Consider the following 18,631-nt stretch of genomic DNA (forward strand, 5'->3'; position numbering starts at 1 on the left):
AGATTTCAGAAATAAAATCTATTTTCTAAATTATAATGATAAATAGCAGCCTTTTTTCAGCTGCTTGATGACAAATATAAAATATTTTACATTTATTGGAGGAACCCCTTCCTTCCTTTCATATTGCTGGGATTTTGCCGGCAAACTGGTGGAGGACATAAAAAACAAAAACAAAACACAGGCTGCTACTGATGATGTCACAGGGGAGGTGATCTCAGCTTGTGTGAGATTTCACATAGACGGCACCCCTGTGAGGGAGGGTAGCTGATGACACACCCATAATCTAAAACCTCCTACCAAGCTCAGAAGTAATGTCTGCCACCTGTATAACACTAGTTATGAAAAGAGAAGGGTGAAAAGCATACACTGAAATGTTCATAGGCTTAAAGGAGTGTTTATTTATCTTTGTATGTATTAGAGTGGCGCAACTAAATATTTGAATTTGAATTTAATTTGAATTCAAAAAATTTTTGGTTTAGGTCCGCTTTAAATTGCTTCCAAAACTCTCTCTCTCTCTCTCTCTCTGGGGAAAATGTTGGCGCTATATAAATTAATAATAATAATAATTAATTTACACGTAATTTATGCGTAATTCCGTGCTGACTTTGGTGATAATTAGCAAAGCCACATTGCTACCAAAATTATTTTAAAGCGGATCCAAGATGAAAAACTAACTATAACAAGTAACTTGTCTATATATCTTATCTAAAGTTTAGATAGTTTACACAGCATATCTAAGTGCAAACAGCTTCAAAAGTTTATGATTATTTATTCCTGTGATACAATGAGGGCAGCCATGTTCTGTTTGTCACATTGTCACAAGCTGAGGGCTGGAGATGCTATCAGCTTGCCTGTGTGTAAATTCAGTCCCCTCTCCTCCTCCCCTCTGCCCTTGAAATCAATGGCTAGCAACCTCCTCCTCCTCCTGCCCAGACTGACCTCCCATAAGCCCTTGCTACAGTACCAAGGTACAAAAGGAGCTGTGGGCGAGGCTTGTTTAGTTTATAGGGAATTAGTCTTTTATTTGGCTTGAGGAAAGCCCTATAAACTATATGAAAGGAACACAATTATGCAATGAGTAAAAGTTTATCTTGGATCCACTTTAAAGGAGTCATCAGGCAGTATTAAAGGAAATACCCGGCAGTAATTCTGCTCCTGCGCAGTCCGCTCTGGCCCACATGGCGGTGATTGACAGCGTTGCTCACGCAGGCGCAGTACAGGCCAACCTGGAGGTCGCCCTGACGTCATCGCTGGGGAGCGGGATGGAGCTGTGGCAAACGGCTGCGGGGAGAGCTGCGGCGAGGGACGTGCTGGGAGCTTGGGGCTGGAAGAAGCCCCCGGTAAGTAGCACTTATTTTCTTTAATACTGCCTGATGACTCCTTTAAGGAGAATAGTAAAGTCAAAAAAAGAATCTTTAAAAAAGACCTTATAGTTTTTGAGAAAATTGATTTTAAATATACAAAGAAAAATGATTTAAAAACCATTTTTCTTTGCATTTTTAAAAACTATTTTCTCAAACACTACAAGGTCTTTTTGAAAAATTATTTGACCTGTACCAACTATTCTAGTTAACATAAGTAACAATTTTGGTAGCAATAGCATGTATGGGGGCTTTGCTATTCTCCAACACAGAATTACGTGTAAATTACTTGTAAATTCATGCATGATTATAAATGCTTTTACAAAATCAATTGAATTAACAATTAGTCATTTCGTATAGGCGTAATTGCGAAAATGTATGCAAAATTCAGGGTAATCGTCATTAGCTGATTATAATCATCACTAATTCTGATTTCTGAACCGTATTCAGCAAGATTCCACACAATTCCAATTCCATTTATTTTAGCATCAATACCTACAACGTCTGTGGTTAATTGCAAAGCCCCCATGAATGTAGTCTTTGCCAAATACATCTACAAAAGAATACTGTGAACAAGTGGGGGGAAAAATCAAAAAGACCATGTAGTTATAGAGAAAATAAATTTTGAATACTTCAAAGAAAAAAATGTTTTTAAAGTTGGTAAAAAAAGACATTCTGCAGCAGAGACCTTGATCAATCCATAAACAAGCGGGTCATCCCCACCTCCAATGCCCAGGAGGACAGTACCTGGGGCTTTGTAATTAACCATGGAAGTTGGCAGGAATTTACTCAAATATAATAGTGGAATTCCACTGCAGAATGTCATTTTACCGACTTAAAAAAAAATTCTTTAAAATATTCAAAGTCAATTTTCTCAAAAACGAAAAGTTTGTTTTTTTAAAAAGACCTCCCGCAGATACCTGGCAAATTTGGCGAAGATTACATTTATGGGGGCTTTGTAATTAATGGAAAGTGGAAATAGGCAGAACTGATTTTAATGAACGTGTCGGAATCCGGGGGAATTCTATCCCTAATTCTGGTATTAATTTCAGTTCTTTACTGAAAGAAATTACAGGAAAAACTAAAATTCACATGGACTCCATGGAGATTATATGTAAAAGCAGACAGGGGCTCTTATCTCATTGTGTCCATGGCAGCAGAAATGGATTAAGATGAAATGAGGACCTAGACAAGATAGCAGTTTTTGTCCACTGATGATGATCACCTGGCTTTTTTAGTAGCAGTAGAGTATTGTACCGTGTTAGTCATCAATAAAAGCAAGAAGTTTTTGTAACGATCGGTGTCAGCTCGCAGAGAGAATCTGATCATTGGTGATCTGCAGTATCACCAAGAATACAGATCTATACCTGATTATGGATGATCTGCAGAATCACCAATAATACAGATATAGTGCTAACCTCTGGACACCTCTAAATATATATAGTGAGTGTTTGGTGTAACAGTATGACTTTGAGTAACCCACCTGAAGAGCAGGTGGCCCTAGGCAGTACAGGAAGTACTGCTATAGAGAGTACAGAAACCTTCCAGCAGCCTGAGACTCTCCAAGGGGTGGAGTCAGGCTGAAGGTAGGAAGAACCAGAGAGTGAGTGACACCTGGAGGTGGATGTCACTGACGGATCTGGAGACTATGTCTTTAGTGGAGAGAGATAGCTCTCGAGGTCAGGCAAGCCAGGTCGGCAACACACGGACAGACAAAGTACAAAGACAGAAGGCTGATTCGGTATCCAGGGCAGGCAGGGTTTGGCAACGGAAATCAGATATGCATGGTACCGAATCAGAAAGCAGAGGGAAAGTCAGGAAAGCAACAGGTCATAACAAATATAAAAAAAAATCCTTGTCTTGGGTGTGAGGTCCGTGGTCTCTACACCCTGGAACTAGTCTGAAGTATAATAGAATGATAACACAAGTTCCCTAGTCTTGGGTGTGAGGTCCGTGGTCTTTACACCCTGGAACTAGTCTGATGTATAATAGAATGATAACACAAGTTCCCTAGTCTTGGGTGTGAGGTCCGTAGTCTCTACACCCTGGAACTAGTCTGAAGTATAACAGAATAATAACACAAGTAATCTGGCTCAGTGTGAATTCCCCGGTCCTCCTGGTTCAAACACACTGTTGGATCTGACTAAGGTCTGAGTGCTTCCACCTAGTGATCGCAACGGCAGACAATTTGAGAATGGCCAGCAGTAACCATATATAGAGCAGTGCTCTCTGGCGCCGCCCTAAAGTGATCAACCAATGGTTACCAGCTCTGAGGTCAGCTGACCGGCCTGGTCAGCTGATCCCCCCCCTTGGCCATCATAAAAGTTCTGCCTTTCAGCGCGCGCGCATGTATTCCTAAACCTATGTGAACTAACAGGTTCAGCTGCACGGCTTTTCCGCGTTCTGCCATGTCACTAGATGCACGCTTTAAAGTGCAGACCGCCGCGTTGGACGCGGAATCAGCCGCCTTGCTGCTAGTACACGCGGCGGCTTTTCCGCGTTTTCTCACAGTTTTGAATCAGGATGGTAACATTTATTGTTAAACCACTTTATCTACCACTTCAGTATATCTATGTCCTCTGTGACTTCATCTAAGCCACGAGGATGTAGATATACGTCTTGTAGCAGAAGCTGTGCACGGTTGGGCTTGCTGCTGTGCAAAACCTCTGGTACTATCTGCTGCAGCACTAATTGGGGAAAGGAAATATAGGTTTCCTGAGCCAATAAGAGTAATTTTTATCATTAAAAATACTTTTATTTTCTCAGTTCATAGTGAAAAATACACACTGTAACATTATTTCAGAATTAAATATCTTCAACATAAATTGTGAAAGGAACATAATCTAAGTTTTGTGATAAACAGTAGAAATAGCCAAACAAAATGTGTGGTTTTTATCTACAGTTGCGCTTTTTATTTTTAAACTGGTATTGGTAAAATTGAGAAATAATGTGATTTTTCTATTTTTTTTTCTCTTTTTACCATTAAAATGCATAGAAAACAAAATTGTTCAAGGAAAAAAAATGCTATACAATGAAAGCCTAGTTTGTCTTGAAAATATATATATATATATATTTCATTTAGGTGCCATAAGTAGGGATTAAATTATTGTTGATTAAATAGGGACATAGATAAAATGTAAAAACTGCTCTGGTCTATAAGGGGGAAACAAGGTCTGGATGCAAAGTGGTTAAAAGAATAAGAGTAAGCTTTCGGTTACTTAGCCTTCTTCAGACTCAAATTCTGTATGCTGACATGATTTTAGAGCAGACAGCTATATACATGCAACATCAAAAGGGATACATAGATGTTCTGTTTCATTTAAGGCATCTTAGTGACATGTATCTATATATATCGCTTTGGTGCATGTATATAGCTGTCTGTTCCAACATCTTGTAAGCAAACAGGGTTGAAGGCTGCAAAGCCGAAAGCTTGCTCTTATTCCTTTAACCACTTTGCCCTCCTTGACGTAGAACGTAGAGCTACGTCAAGGAGGCCATGTGCGCTCCCGCTTCCTGGGATCGTTAGCCCAGGAATCAATGAATCGGGCCATTTTGCCCGATCACTGATTACTCTCCCCCGCAGAAAAAGCGACAGCTTCTCGTGGAAGCTTCGCTTTTTCTGCCTCCTATGTCCCTCTAAGGACTCTTTCACACCAGGGCCCTTTTTCAGCGTCTATACTTTGCGTTAACCAAGGTAAAAGGAAAGTCCATTGACTTTCATTTTACCTTTCACACCCGACGCTGCGTTTCGATGCGTTGCGGTACGACGCATCCCGACGCATTTTATTGTCGGGAATCGGCGTTTCCCCGTCAGGTTAATTGATACTACCGCCACTACTCAGCATCACACCGCAGATTCCCGACAACACGCCACAACGGGCGCAGGAGCCGCTCTCCTGCACGCGTTGTAATGTGTAACCGGCCTAAGCGTACATGTAACGCATAGAGTGACGTCATGTAAACAAACTCAAGGTTGTGGCCAAAAAGTAAAACTACATCTAAATGTAAAAAAAAAAAAAAATACACATATATTTACCCAAAACAAATACTATTTACATCCCACCCTCCCAAAAATACCAACATAAAATGTTTACTAATAAAAAAACAAAAACATTACAATAAAAAACAACACATAAATATTTACCTAAGGGTCTAAACTTTTTAAATATCAATGTAAAGATGAAATATTTCTTTTTTTTATATATATAAGCTTGTAAATAGTTGTGGATGCAAAACAGAAAAAATGCTCTTTTATTTCCAAATAAAATATTGTCGCCATACATTGTGATAGGGACATAATTTAAACGGTGTATTAACCGGGACAAATGGGCAAATACAATACGTGGGTTTTAATTATGGAGGCATGTATTATTTTAAAACTATAATGGCTGAAAACTGAGAAAGAATGAATTTTTTCAGTTTTTTTCTTATTCTTACTGTTAAAATGCATTTACAGTAAGGTAGCTCTTAGCAAAATGTACCACCCAAAGAAAGCCTAATTGGTGACAGAAAAAACAAGATATAGATCAGTTCATTGTGATAAGTAGTGATAAAGTTATAGGCTAATGAATGGGAGGTGAACATTGCTCGGATGCATAAAGTAAAACATGACCGAGGGCTTAAGTGGTTAAGTTAGACAATAATGGTGTCCTGATTCAATACTTCTGGCTTTTTTAGTAATTTGGCGGGGACTAGCATTCACCAGGCCCCTAGACTCTTTCTAGGCCTTAGGCAACTGCCTAGGTTTGTCTTGTGGATGATCTGGCTCTGCATGGCAGAGTTAGGTTTAGCTGGAGGTTATATTGATTAACTAAAAATTAAAAGAGAAAGAACTAACAACCAGCTGATGTGACCAAAGTTCAGTCTGAGACGATGGAGACAAGGACCACTTTTGAAGCTACCTGTTCTAAAGTCATCGACCAAACAGAATTGAAGGAGTGTCCAACTGCTTTGGCAATGGAACAAACACATGCTGTATCATTTGCCTTGCTGTTAAAGAGAGTAAACAGTTTGTATTTTCCACCTGCCAAAACAGACCCCAAGAAAACCATTAAAGGGCCACTATCGTAAAAAATTAGGCAGTTAAAATCTGACAGAACCGACAGGTTTTGGGCCAGTCCATCTCCTCATGGGGGATTCTCGGGGTTTTCTTTGTTTTCAACAGCATTTCCTGAACAGCAGTTGCAAAGCCTAACTGACAAAATAGTGTGCAAGTGAGTAGGGAGGCTGACTGGTATCTTACTATTTTGGATGTTAAACTGCTGTTTAGGAAATGCTGTTGAAAACAAAGAAAATTCTGAGAATCCCCCATGAGGAGATGGACTGGCCCAAAACCTGTCCATTCTGTCAGATTTTAACTGTCTACTTTTTTGTGAAAGTGGTCCTTTAAATGAACAGCCTTGCAGTGTGGATAGAGATGGCCTAATTTACCATCTTGATGAGATAAACGTGTGTATGTACAGGTTTTTTTATCCCTTACTGTAAGGATTATGAATCCAAGGGCCATAATTTAGTAAACTTTCGTAAACTTGCCATGTGCAGGGAGAGCGTGGCTATGTTACCGTCACTAAGGCCTCTTGCACACTACATTGCGATTTTACATGCAATTCCAATTTGAGATTTTGAGATCGGTACTGCATGCTGCCTTTTGTTTTGCATTTTTCTTCTTATTTTGATAGCATCCAGGAAAAATCAGAATTGGAAATGCAAATCGGATTTCAGTGTGCAGGGGGTCATGTGATACCTTAGCAGTACTACCATAATTATTTTTTCACATTTTGCTTAGCAAATTGTCAGTGACCTCTTGAAATACATTTATTTCACAAAAATAGATGCTTTCTCTGTAGAAAGAGAGAGATGTGACTGACTTTATGCTACAGCAATAGCTAAAGTCAAATTGTTATCATCATTATACACATTATAATCCCCTTTTTTTTTATTTGTAGATAAATGATACCAGGAAATCTAATGATCATTGTACAACCTACTCTTGTACTACTATAAATGGAAAAGTTACCTCATCTTCAACAACGGAAACATGTGAAGTTGCTAATTCAACGGATTGCCAAATTGTAAGTTCCAAAGACACGTTAATCAAACATACCATTCTAGTTATGGAACATCATATTCTAATAAAACCCAAATGGGGTAAGAGGCACCCAGGAGTGGATAAAACTGAGTAAAAAAAAAACTAAAAATAGAAATAACGAGGTGGCTTACCATAGTAATGACAAATTCATATGTGAATTAATTTTAATATGGCTAGTGCATATTAAAATTCCTTCACACATGAATTAATCATTATTGAGGTAAACCACCTTACTATTTCTATTTGTAGTTGTTGTTTTTTTTAACTCCATTTTATCCACTCCTGGGTGCCTCTTACCCACTTTGTGCTTCTCATCCTCCTATGGAGGGGTGCACTTCGGTACTAGTGGCTTTGCCACTGTTAGGACCTTTGTTGTTGTTTTCCAAGAGTGCGACCATAACCAGTTTCTTCTGGGCACCCTGAGTGGAGTCAGGTTTATGCATCTCCACCTGCTTCCAGTGGTTTTGTTGCCACTCATGCAGCCTTCCTTTGCGAGTACCAAAATTTTCCTCCTTGATATTCATTTCTTCGTTTTGTGACATACTGCACCATTTGGGCTCCCGTTGTCTCTGTCTTCTTTTTTAGGGTGTTCTGTCGCCCTCCCTTGCAGTGCAATCATATTCTAATATCTAATGTCCACCTACTTAGAATGTATAATTTGCATTACAATGAAGAGTAGTCTGCACACTCCATCATTTTTTTTTTCATTTATAAAGTTTTATTAGTTTTTTTACAACAATTCCAATTACACAGAATAAGCTGTCTAGCAGCTGCTAATGAACTGAAAGCTACTATGGGACAGCATTATTCCTTCCAGACCCATATTTAGAAGAGCTGAGGAAGATGATGAAACAATGGGCCTTCGGATAAGAGCTAAGAGTTGAGACTGGATACATTTCCAAAAAGAGCTTAGCTGTGGGGCAACTCCAGAGAATGTGGTATAAGGAGCTAACCTCTCTGCTTGTTCTCCAGCAAAGGGGGGAATTTGATTTTCCTTGGAACACTCCAGTAATTTAACCATTACTCAAGAAAGGGTATACCTTTACACCCAAAGGATCATCTGTCATTACAAAAGTCCTCTTGTATGGACTCTACAATAAGCTTTGATGTGTAAATTATAGGAGTGTGCAGACTAATTTTTGTAGCATTGTTTGGAGGGGCACACTGCCAACTTGTTATTGGTTTGGTTCTTCTTTTTTTTTTTTTTTTTTTTGGGGTGGGTGTGTGTGTGTGTGGGGGGGGGAGGTGCTTCTTGGTTCTGGGGGAAATAAATTAGGGTATTGAGGCACTGTGCAATTATGATTTTTGAGGGTGGTGGGTAAAATACTGTCCAATTTATATGTGTTTTTGCTGGGGAAGGGCTCCCAAATTTTATGTGTGTTTAAGGGGAAGCGCTGCCCAAATTTACATGTTTTTGTTGTTTTTAACCAAAATCTTTTCCCTTCAAGTTTTTGTTAATACAGCAAGCGCTGTAATGCAATAGAAAATAGCATTATGAAAAGTAAGACAGACAAACAATGACAATAATATCTGTAACAAAATATCACCACCTGCCACATTGTTGAATCAGCTCGTTCCATGATTCTTTCAACATGGAACTCAAAAGAGACCCTCTCTATCGCCCAACTGCAATCATTGGTGTCTTGTAATCATATGAAAAGGTTCCTCAGAGTCAGATCCTCTGAACGACCAGCAGGATTTGCTTTTCCTCCATGTGTTTTTTGTTGTGAGCAAATCCACTGGCCATGTCAGTCCTTTTGATCTGTATTTCTTATCCCACTATTGGCTCTGCAAGAACTCAATGTATTCTAGCCAGCATCCATTAAGTAGTTTCAAAAAAAATAGTCCCTCCATGTCTATCAAGTAGGATAGCACTGCTGTAGTTAACCTAGTGGGTACTGTAGGTAAGTAATAAAAAGTGTTGAATCAAATTATCTCTTTTAGCGTTGCTATTGTCACCTGCTGAAAATTCCTCATTTAGCGCCCCTGTGAACCGGCCCTAAGCCGTTTTTTCAGAAAACGTTCTGTTGGCCTTAACACCCATTGAATCAGAGTTACACACAGGTTAGTCTGTAATTGCAAGAAAGTGGTGGGTGTTAGAGCCATTGTCACTGATGTTCTTGCTTGGCACTTACTGTATATGCCACTTGACTATCTGAGGTATTATGGCTATCTTATGCTTCTTGTACTCTGAAGTATGCTCCATGTCCATGATATTGCTGTCTATGTATACAACCTTTGCCATTCTTAAAATTGATTAATGGGAAAAAAAATGTTTTTTTTTCACCAGTTGAAGTAAAAAATTTCCATTGGATAGAAATTGATGTACATTGACGTAGAGAGTTATAAAGATTAACAGGCAATCATTTTTAATGGTATTATTTGCTTTGTTCAGGGCTTCACTTTTGAAAAAGATCGCGATCAGTGTTGTGGTCAGTGCGTTCAGGACTCTTGTGTTTATGTGACATCCAGGGGAGAAGTTCAAAGAATGAAGGTATAATTTAAGAGTTCTATACAAAAAAAGAAAAAAAAAGCATAAAACCAGTATGAGTAAAATGGCAATTTTTTAATGGCAATGCTATAGATCCATGGGATACATTAAACATGGGGTTTTACAATTAGGAGGGCCACAATATCGGTAATACCTACAATAGGTTCAACCACTGGTAGGGAATACAATCACCCAATATTTAGATTCACGAAGGCATATATACAGTTATCGATTAGGCAAGAGAGTTACGTAAGCCATCAAATATTCCAATATTGTTTTATTGTAAAATCAGACACCGTGAGCTAATCCAATAGGAACTTGCATAGCCAAATAGGCATCGGTAAGGATCCTCACAGAGGATAATTAGACTGACCAATATGATCATAAATATATAGATCTGGTTGAATTGCACCTAAAAACTACACATATGCTGCTGTAATAATTGGCAGGCTGCACATGGCATAATTCCCAATTGATCACTAATGATCGCTGTATAGGCAGAGACAATCTCATAAACGTATCTACTAGGACTCATACATGAAAAAAGGCACATGGAAAAAAGGGCGCAGGGGTTTGCCGCTAGCAGAATAAAATTAGCGACATTCTACTACTTAATTCCAATAGTAAAATATTGGTAATATTTACTGATATTTTACTATGGCTAAACCTAACTCTACTATCACACAGAACCCTCCATCTACCGATGCCTAACCCTAAGACCTGGATTTACATCACAGAAGCCTAAAGCACAGGTGTCTCGGCACCCTAGACTTCGCCCTCTATGAACCTACGAACCCCTGCCAAAGTGCACGACAAGTGTGCTGGCTGACCTAGCTGTCACTTCTCCCTTACTTGCTTTGCCTGTCATAGATAGCTGCATGTGGCCCTCCCTTAGTATTAGGTAGCCAGGGGTACCCTCAGTATTAAGTTGCCCCATCTGAAGTGGAATGCTGAGTGGAATGCTGAGAGCAGGGTGAGTAACTTCTCATTTAAACTCCGCTCAGGACTCTGCATAGGGAAGGAGGGAGGGAGGCACTAGAGGAGCAGAGTGAGCCGCCTTTTTATCATCATGCGCCTGTATGCACGTGCCTACAGTGCCTTATGGTAAATCTGGTCCAGGCTGGCAGCATGACGTGGTGGAATTGAGAGATCTAGTGTGGATTTCTGGAATGCATTGTATGGGGTACTGAGAAAGAGTGGAGTCAGGACACTGCAAGCCCAGCGTTGTGTCCAGCAGAATCAAATCGGTCTACTCAGAGGATAGGACCACACGAATCATGAACTTTTAAACCTATAAAGGAAAGTATGGAGGGAATTTTGGCAGGTGGGAGGTACTGTACATTTATAGTTTGAGCTATTTTTAAAAAAATTTAAATAGAGCTATAACTGTGAACATTTTCATCTAATATTATTCATTTACATCTATAAATGATTGCAATGTGAGTTATATTTTCTGCTCTAATTATGGTCTTTTTTTTGCTGATTGTGATTTGAAAGACTGGAGACAGTAAACCTGACGCCGATGACTCCTGTACAACCTACATATGTGCGAAGGATCAGGGAGTATTCTCAACCATAAGACAAAAGGAAAAATGCAAACACAAGAGTTCAAGAGACTGCCAAGACGTAAGTTACCGCTAAATAAATGACCCTAAATCTATCATATTGGATTTTCTCCCTGTTCATGTAATGTTGTTTTTATTTTCCCTGACTCCTAAAGATGCCATATGTAAACATGTATGCAAGCATTGTAAATTACATACTTAAAGGTAACCTTAACAGACACAAAAAAAAAAAATGAGTTTAACCACTTAAGGACCACAGTCTTTTCACCCCTAAGGAATAGAGCCTTTTTTTCAGACCACTGCAGCTTTCACGGTTTATTGCTCGGTCATACAACCTACTATCTAAATGAATTTTACCTCCTTTTCTTGTCACTAATATAGCTTTCTTTTGGTGCTATTTGATTGCTGCTGCAAGTTTTAGTTTTTATTATATTCATCAAAAAAGACATGAATTTTGTCAAAAAAAATGATTTTTTTAAACTTTCTGTGATAAAATTTGTCAAATAAAGTAAAATTTCTGTATACATTTTTGTCCAAATTTATTGTGCTACATGTCTTTGATAAAAAAAAATACCATTCAGTGTATATTTATTGGTTTGGGTAAAAGTTATAGCGTTTACAAACTATGGTGCCAAAAGTGAATTTTCCCATCTTGAAGCATCTCTGACTTTTCTGAGCACCTGTCATGTTTCATGAGGTGCTAAAATTCCAGGATAGTATTAATACCCCCCAAATGACCCCATTTTGGAAAGAAGACATCCCAAAGTATTCACTGAGAGGCATGGTGAGTTCATAGAAGATTTTATTTTTTGTCACTAATTAGCGGAAAATGACACTTTGAGACAAAAAAAAAAAAAAGTTTCCATTTCTGCTAACTTGTGACAAAAAAAAAAAAAAATGAAATCTGCCACGGACTCACCATGCCCCTCTCTGAATACCTTGAAGTGTCTTTCCAAAATGGGGTCATTTGTGGGTTGTGTTTACTGTCCTGGCATTTTGGGGGGTGCTGAATTGTAAGCACCCCTGTAAAGCCTAAAGGTGCTCATTGGACTTTGGGCAGTTAGGCTGCAAAACAGTGCCACACATGTGGTATTGCCGTACTCTGGAGAAGTAGTATAATGTGTTTTGGGGTGTAGTTTTACACATACCCATGCTGGGTGGGAGAAATATCTCTGTAAAAAAAATCAAAACATTGTCATTTACATACAATTGTCCATTTACAGAGATATTTCTCCCACCCAGCATGGGTATGTGTAAAAATACACCCCAAAACACAATATACTACTTCTCCTGAGTACAGCGATACCACATGTGTGGCACTTTTTTGCACCCTAACTGCGCTAAGGGGCCCAAAGTCCAATGAGTACCTTTAGGATTTCACAGGTCATTTTGAGACATTTGGTTTCAAGACTACTCCTCACGGTTTAGGCCCCTAAAATTCCAGGACAGTATAGGAACCCCACACATGACCCAATTTTAGAAAGAAGACACCACAAGGTAATCCGTTAGGAGTATGGTGAGTTCATAGAAGATTTTATTATTTGTCACAAGTTAGTGGAAAATGACACTTTGTGAAAAAAAACAATAACAATCTATTTCTGCTAACTTGTGACAAAAAAATAAAATCTTCTATGAACTCGTCATACACCTAACAGAATGCCTTGGGGTATCTTCTTTGTAAAATGGGGTCACTTGTGGGGTTCCTATACTGCCCTGGCATTTTAGGGGCCCTAAACCATGAGGAGTAGTCTTGAAGCCAAATGTCTCAAAATGGCCTGTGAAATCCTAAAGGTACTCATTGGACTTTGGGCCCCTTAGCGCAGTTAGGCTGCAAAAAAGTGCCACACATGTGGTACCGCTGTACTCGGAAGAAGTAGTATAATGTGTTTTGTGGTGTATTTTTACATATATCCATGCTGGGTGGGAGAAATATCTCTGTAAATGACAAATGTTTGATTTTTTTACACACAATTGTTCATTTACAGAGAGATTTCTCCCACCCAGCATGGGTATATGTAAAAATACACTCCAAAACACATTATACTACTTCTCCTGAGTACGGCGATACCACATGTGTGACACTTTTTTGCAGCCTAGGTGCGCTAAGGGGACCAACGTCCTATTCACAGGTCATCTTCCCCAAAGCATTCAAACAGGCCACTGTACTTCCCCTGCTGAAAAAACCCTCACTCGACCCATCCCTACCCTCAAACTACCGCCCAATCTCCCTCCTTCCCTATGCTTCTAAACTCCTCGAACGCCTAGTCCACCAGCGCATTACCCAATACATGAACACCAATACCCTACTTGACCCCCTACAGTCTGGATTCCGACCTGCACACTCAACTGAAACAGCCCTCGCCAAGGTGGTCAACGACCTTACCCTTGCCAGGGCCAAAGGCAGTTATTCCATCCTGCTCCTCCTTGACCTCTCTGCAGCATTTGACACTGTTGACCACTCCCTCCTCCTCCAATCACTACAGTCCATGGGCATCCATGGTCTTGCCTTGGCCTGGATCTCCTCCTACCTATCCAATCGCTCCTTTATCACTTCCTTCAATGGCTCCTCCTCAACCCCTGCCCCCCTCTCAGTTGGGGTCCCCCAGGGCTCTGTTCTAGGCCCCCTTCTTTTCTCCATATACACTTCCTCAATTGGCAAGCTTATCTCCTCCCTGGGCTTCAATTACCACCTTTATGCAGATGACACTCAGATTTACCTCCATACCCCCGATCTCTCATCCACCACCATAAACAAGGTCTCCTCGTGTCTCAGCAATTTCCGCCTGGATGTCAGCTAGGTTCCTAAAGTTTAACCTAGACGAAACTGAGCTCCTGATCTTTCCACCCCATGCTGCTGCACCCATCCCAGATTTCCACCTCACAATCGACAACACAACCATTGTCCCTACCTCCCAGGCCCGCTGTCTGGGTGTCACCTTGGACTCTGACCTCTCCTTCATCCCACACATCCAAAACATCACCAGAGCCTGCAATTTCCACCTCCGTAATATCTCCAAGATCCGCCCCTTCTTAACCCCGGACACGACCAAACTGCTCATCCATGCCCTCATCATCTCCCGCCTTGATTACTGTAATTCCCTCCTTTCTGGCCTCCCCCTGAAACGCACTGCCCCCCTTCAATCAGTGATGAACGCGGCTGCAAGACTCATCCATTCTTCGCACCGCTCTGCATCCACATCTCCCCTTTGTGAATCCCTGCACTGGCTCCCTATCCGTTTCAGGATAAGTTTCAAGATTCTATGCCTGGCGTATAAATCTGTGCACAAAATCTGCCCTACCTACATCTCGGAGCTTGTTCACAAGTATACACCAGGTCGCCCCCTCCGTTCCTCCAACGACCTTCGCCTCACCACCCCACGCATTTCACACTCCCATGCCCGCCTGCAGGATTTCTCAAGAGCTGCCCCCACCCTCTGGAATGCCCTTCCACCACCCATCAGACTTGCTCCCTCTTTCAACACATTCAAGAAAGCCCTCAAAACCCACTTCTTTATGATGGCCTACCCACCTCCTACCACACAGTAACTCTCTAAGGAATATTTAACAGCCCCCCCCCCTTGTGTTTCCACCCCTCCCTTTAGATTGTAAGCCTCTGGCAGGGTCCTCCACTCCCTAGTGTAATCTACAGGATCATGTGCTCCTGTCCTATGACAGCCTGTACTTGTATTACTGGGCCTATCTAACCAGCCCATATTGCATGATCATGTATTTTGTACAATTTGCATGTATAACTTTGTTCTATGTGTATAACCCTATGTATGTCATCCTTGTATCATTGTATATATTTATTGTCCAGCGCTGCGTAATATGTTGGCGCTTTATAAATACAATAAATAATAATAATAATTTTGAGGCATTTGGTTTCCCGACTACTCCTCACGGTTTAGGGCCCCTTACATGCCAGGGCAGTGTAGGAACCCCACAAGTGACCCCATTTTAGAAAGAAGACACCCCAAGGTATTTCGTTAGGTGTATGGTGAGTTCATAGAAGATTTTATTTTTTGTCACATGTTAGTGGACACTTTGTGAAAAAAACAATAAAAATCATTTTCCGCTTACTTTTGACAAAAAATAAAATCTTCTATGAACTCGTCATACACCTAACGGAATACCTTGGGGTGTCTTTTCTAAAATGGGGTCACTTGTGGGGTTTCTATACTACCCTGGCATTTTAGGGGCCCAAAACCGTGAGTAGTCTGGAAACCAAATGCCTCAAAATGACTGTTCAGGGGTATAAGCATCTGCAAATTTTGATGACAGGTGGTCTATGAGAGGGCGAATTTTGAGGAATCGGTCATAAGCAGGGTGGCCTCTTAGATGACAGGTTGTATTGGCACTGAAGTGCAGGATGTTCTCAAATCGTGATCTGGACATGGCAGCAGAGAACATGGGCATGTGATTGATGGGTGTCTCAGGGGGTGATTAGAGGGGAATATAGATGCAATCAATGCACTGGGGAGGTGATCGGAAGGGGGATCTGAGGGTTTGGCTGAGTGATCAGGAGCCCACACAGGGCAAATTAGGGCCCGATCTGATGGGTAGGTGTGCTAGGGCGTGACAGGTGGTGACAGGAGGTGATTGATGGGTGTCTCAAGGTGTGATTAGAGGGGGGAATAGATGCAAGCAATGCACTGGCGAGGTGATCAGGGCTTGGGTCTGAGGGCGTTCTGAGGGTGTGGGCGGGTGATTGGGTGCCCTAGGGGCAGATTAGGGTGTGATCTGATGGGTAGCAGTGACAGGTGGTGACAGGGTGTGATTGATGGGTGATCAGTGGGTGATTAGGTGGCAGAACAGATGTAAACAATGTGATCTGAGGGTGGGTCTGCGGGAGATCTGATGGTGTGGGTGGGTGATTAGATGCCTGTAAGAGGCAGATTAGGGTCTGATCTGATGGGTGGCAGTGACAGGTGGTGACGGGGTGATTGACGGGTGATTGACAAGTGATTACAGGGGAGAATAGATGTTTACGGTACACGAGGGGGGGAGGTCTGGGGGGATCTAAAGTCGCTCTGAGGGTGTGGGCGGGTGATTGGGTGCCCTAGGGGCAGATAGGGGTCTGATCTGATGGGTAGCAGTGACAGGTGGTGACAGGGGGTGATTGATGGGTGATTGGATGGCAGAACAGATGTAAACAATGCACTTTGGAGGTGATCTGAGCGTGGGTCTGCGGGCGATCCGATGGTGTGGGTGGATGATCAGATGCCCGTAAGAGGCAGGTTAGGGTCTGATCTGAAAGGTGGCAGTGACAGGTGGTGATTGACAGGTGATTGACAGGTGATTACAGGGGAGGATAGATGTATACAGTACAGGGGAGGGGGTCTGGGGAGGATCTAAGAGTGTGGAGGGGGGTGATCAGGAGCCCCCAAGGGGCAGTTTAAAAAAAAATAGTGCTGACAGATAGTGACAGGGAGTGATTCATGGGTGATTAGGGGGGTGATTGGGTGTAAACAGGGGTCTGAGGGGTGGGCAGGGGGGGTCTGAGGGGTGCTGTGGGCGATCAGAGGGAAGGGGGGCAGGTCAGTGTGCTTGGGTGCTTACCTGCATGGCTGCAGCCTGCCCTGGTGGTCCCTCGATCACTGGGACCACCAGGGCAGGAGGCAGCCTGTATAATACGCTTTGTATACATTACAAAGCGTATTATACACTTTGTATGCGGCGATCCGGTAGCTAGTAACCCGCCGGCACTTCCGAACGGCCGGCGGGTTACTGCGCAAGGGGGGCGGAGTAACCCGCGTCACGAATTATGCGTCACGAATTACGCGATCGCATCACGAATTACGCGATCGCCGCATCACCACGCCCGCCGCCGCCGATGGGTGTATTGCAGTCATTTGGGCCCAGCCCTTGCCGCCGCCCATCGGCTGTGGTCGGTTGGCAAGTGGTTAACTTACCTGGGGCTTCTGCCAGCATTTTTACTGATTAATCAGTCGGCAGACCACTGCACCTGTGCGCCCCTGGGCATGCGTCCTCGCTCACGCACACATGCGCAGGACAGTGACAGCAACGTGATAGAGGATGCACGTGGCCAAGGCCGCGCAGTGCATGCAGCGAAAATGAAACTTAGCAGCTGCAGGGGACCAGAGGGTCGGTTTGTCCTGGGGGGGGGGGGGCACAGGACGTCTACAAGGGGCCAGTAGAGACCCCAGGTAAGTTAAACTTACTTTTTTTTTTAGTGTCAGTTAAGGTTCCCTTTAAAGCTGGTAAGAAAAAATGCCATACTTAACTGGTGTACTTGAAGCTGGTGAAAAACTGTTAAATGTACACATATATATATATATATATATATATAAGATGTACACTTGCCCTACAGTAAAATGTTCTGTACGGTACTTTTTCATATGTATGGTTTTGCCTGCTTATTAGTCAACCAATCAATTAAAAATGAAATAATTTTACCATGAAAAACTACTTGATCCTTTCATGAGGATGAGTTGTACAGTAGAATCTTGCTATAGTAATCTTTGATATAGCAAACCTCTGGCTAATGTAAATGCAGTCCCTGGGTCCCGGCCATGCACCTGTATGAATATACCATGTTTGACCCATTCTGATCTAGTAAACTACTTTGCCAGGTCCCTTGAAGTTATAAAGGGATTCTACTGTACAGTCAGTAAATTGTTTTTCATGGAAGTGCCACCAGAGCCCAGCGTGTAACCCCACCCCCTATTGGAAAAGGGCCTGAGATACAGGAAGAGGTGGGGGACATTTTCTTCAACTGGGTTGGGCTTCAATTTGCCAGCCGTTATAACGCATCCTCAGAGGTTTGAGTAGTTTTTCATAGTGACCAGACGTGCACTTTATTTAAAGAACACCTGTAATGTAAAAAAAGCACCTGGGGGGTACTTATCTCAGGAGAGGGAAGCCTCTGGATCCTAATGAGGCTTCCCCATCCTCTCCTGCAGCCCTTGCTGGATCGGGGCTGCATGAGGCATACATTTGAAAAAGATGCCAACTAATTTAGGCGTGATGTTAAATAACGATATTACTAGCAATATCAGTAAATAACAATTTAAGTGCAAGTGCAAGTCCACAGTGGTAAATCCCCCTAAAGACCAGGCTATTTTTTAATAATTGGCCACTGCAGCTTTAAGGCCAAGCTTCAGGG

General features: G+C 41.9%; 1 protein-coding gene across 1 annotated transcript in view; it reads left to right on the plus strand.

Moving 5' to 3' along the window:
• The window catches only part of LOC137537853 (mucin-2-like), a 508,651-nt gene that overhangs the window by 444,426 nt on the left and 45,594 nt on the right, over positions 1-18,631 (plus strand). Inside the window, exons 47-49 of the mRNA XM_068259804.1 lie at positions 7,307-7,432; positions 9,845-9,943; positions 11,438-11,566. Coding sequence (XP_068115905.1) covers positions 7,307-7,432; positions 9,845-9,943; positions 11,438-11,566 — 354 coding nt within the window. The remainder of the gene's footprint in view (positions 1-7,306; positions 7,433-9,844; positions 9,944-11,437; positions 11,567-18,631) is intronic.

Source organism: Hyperolius riggenbachi, chromosome 11, assembly GCF_040937935.1.
Source record: "Hyperolius riggenbachi isolate aHypRig1 chromosome 11, aHypRig1.pri, whole genome shotgun sequence".
NCBI classification, from domain to species: domain Eukaryota; kingdom Metazoa; phylum Chordata; class Amphibia; order Anura; family Hyperoliidae; genus Hyperolius; species Hyperolius riggenbachi.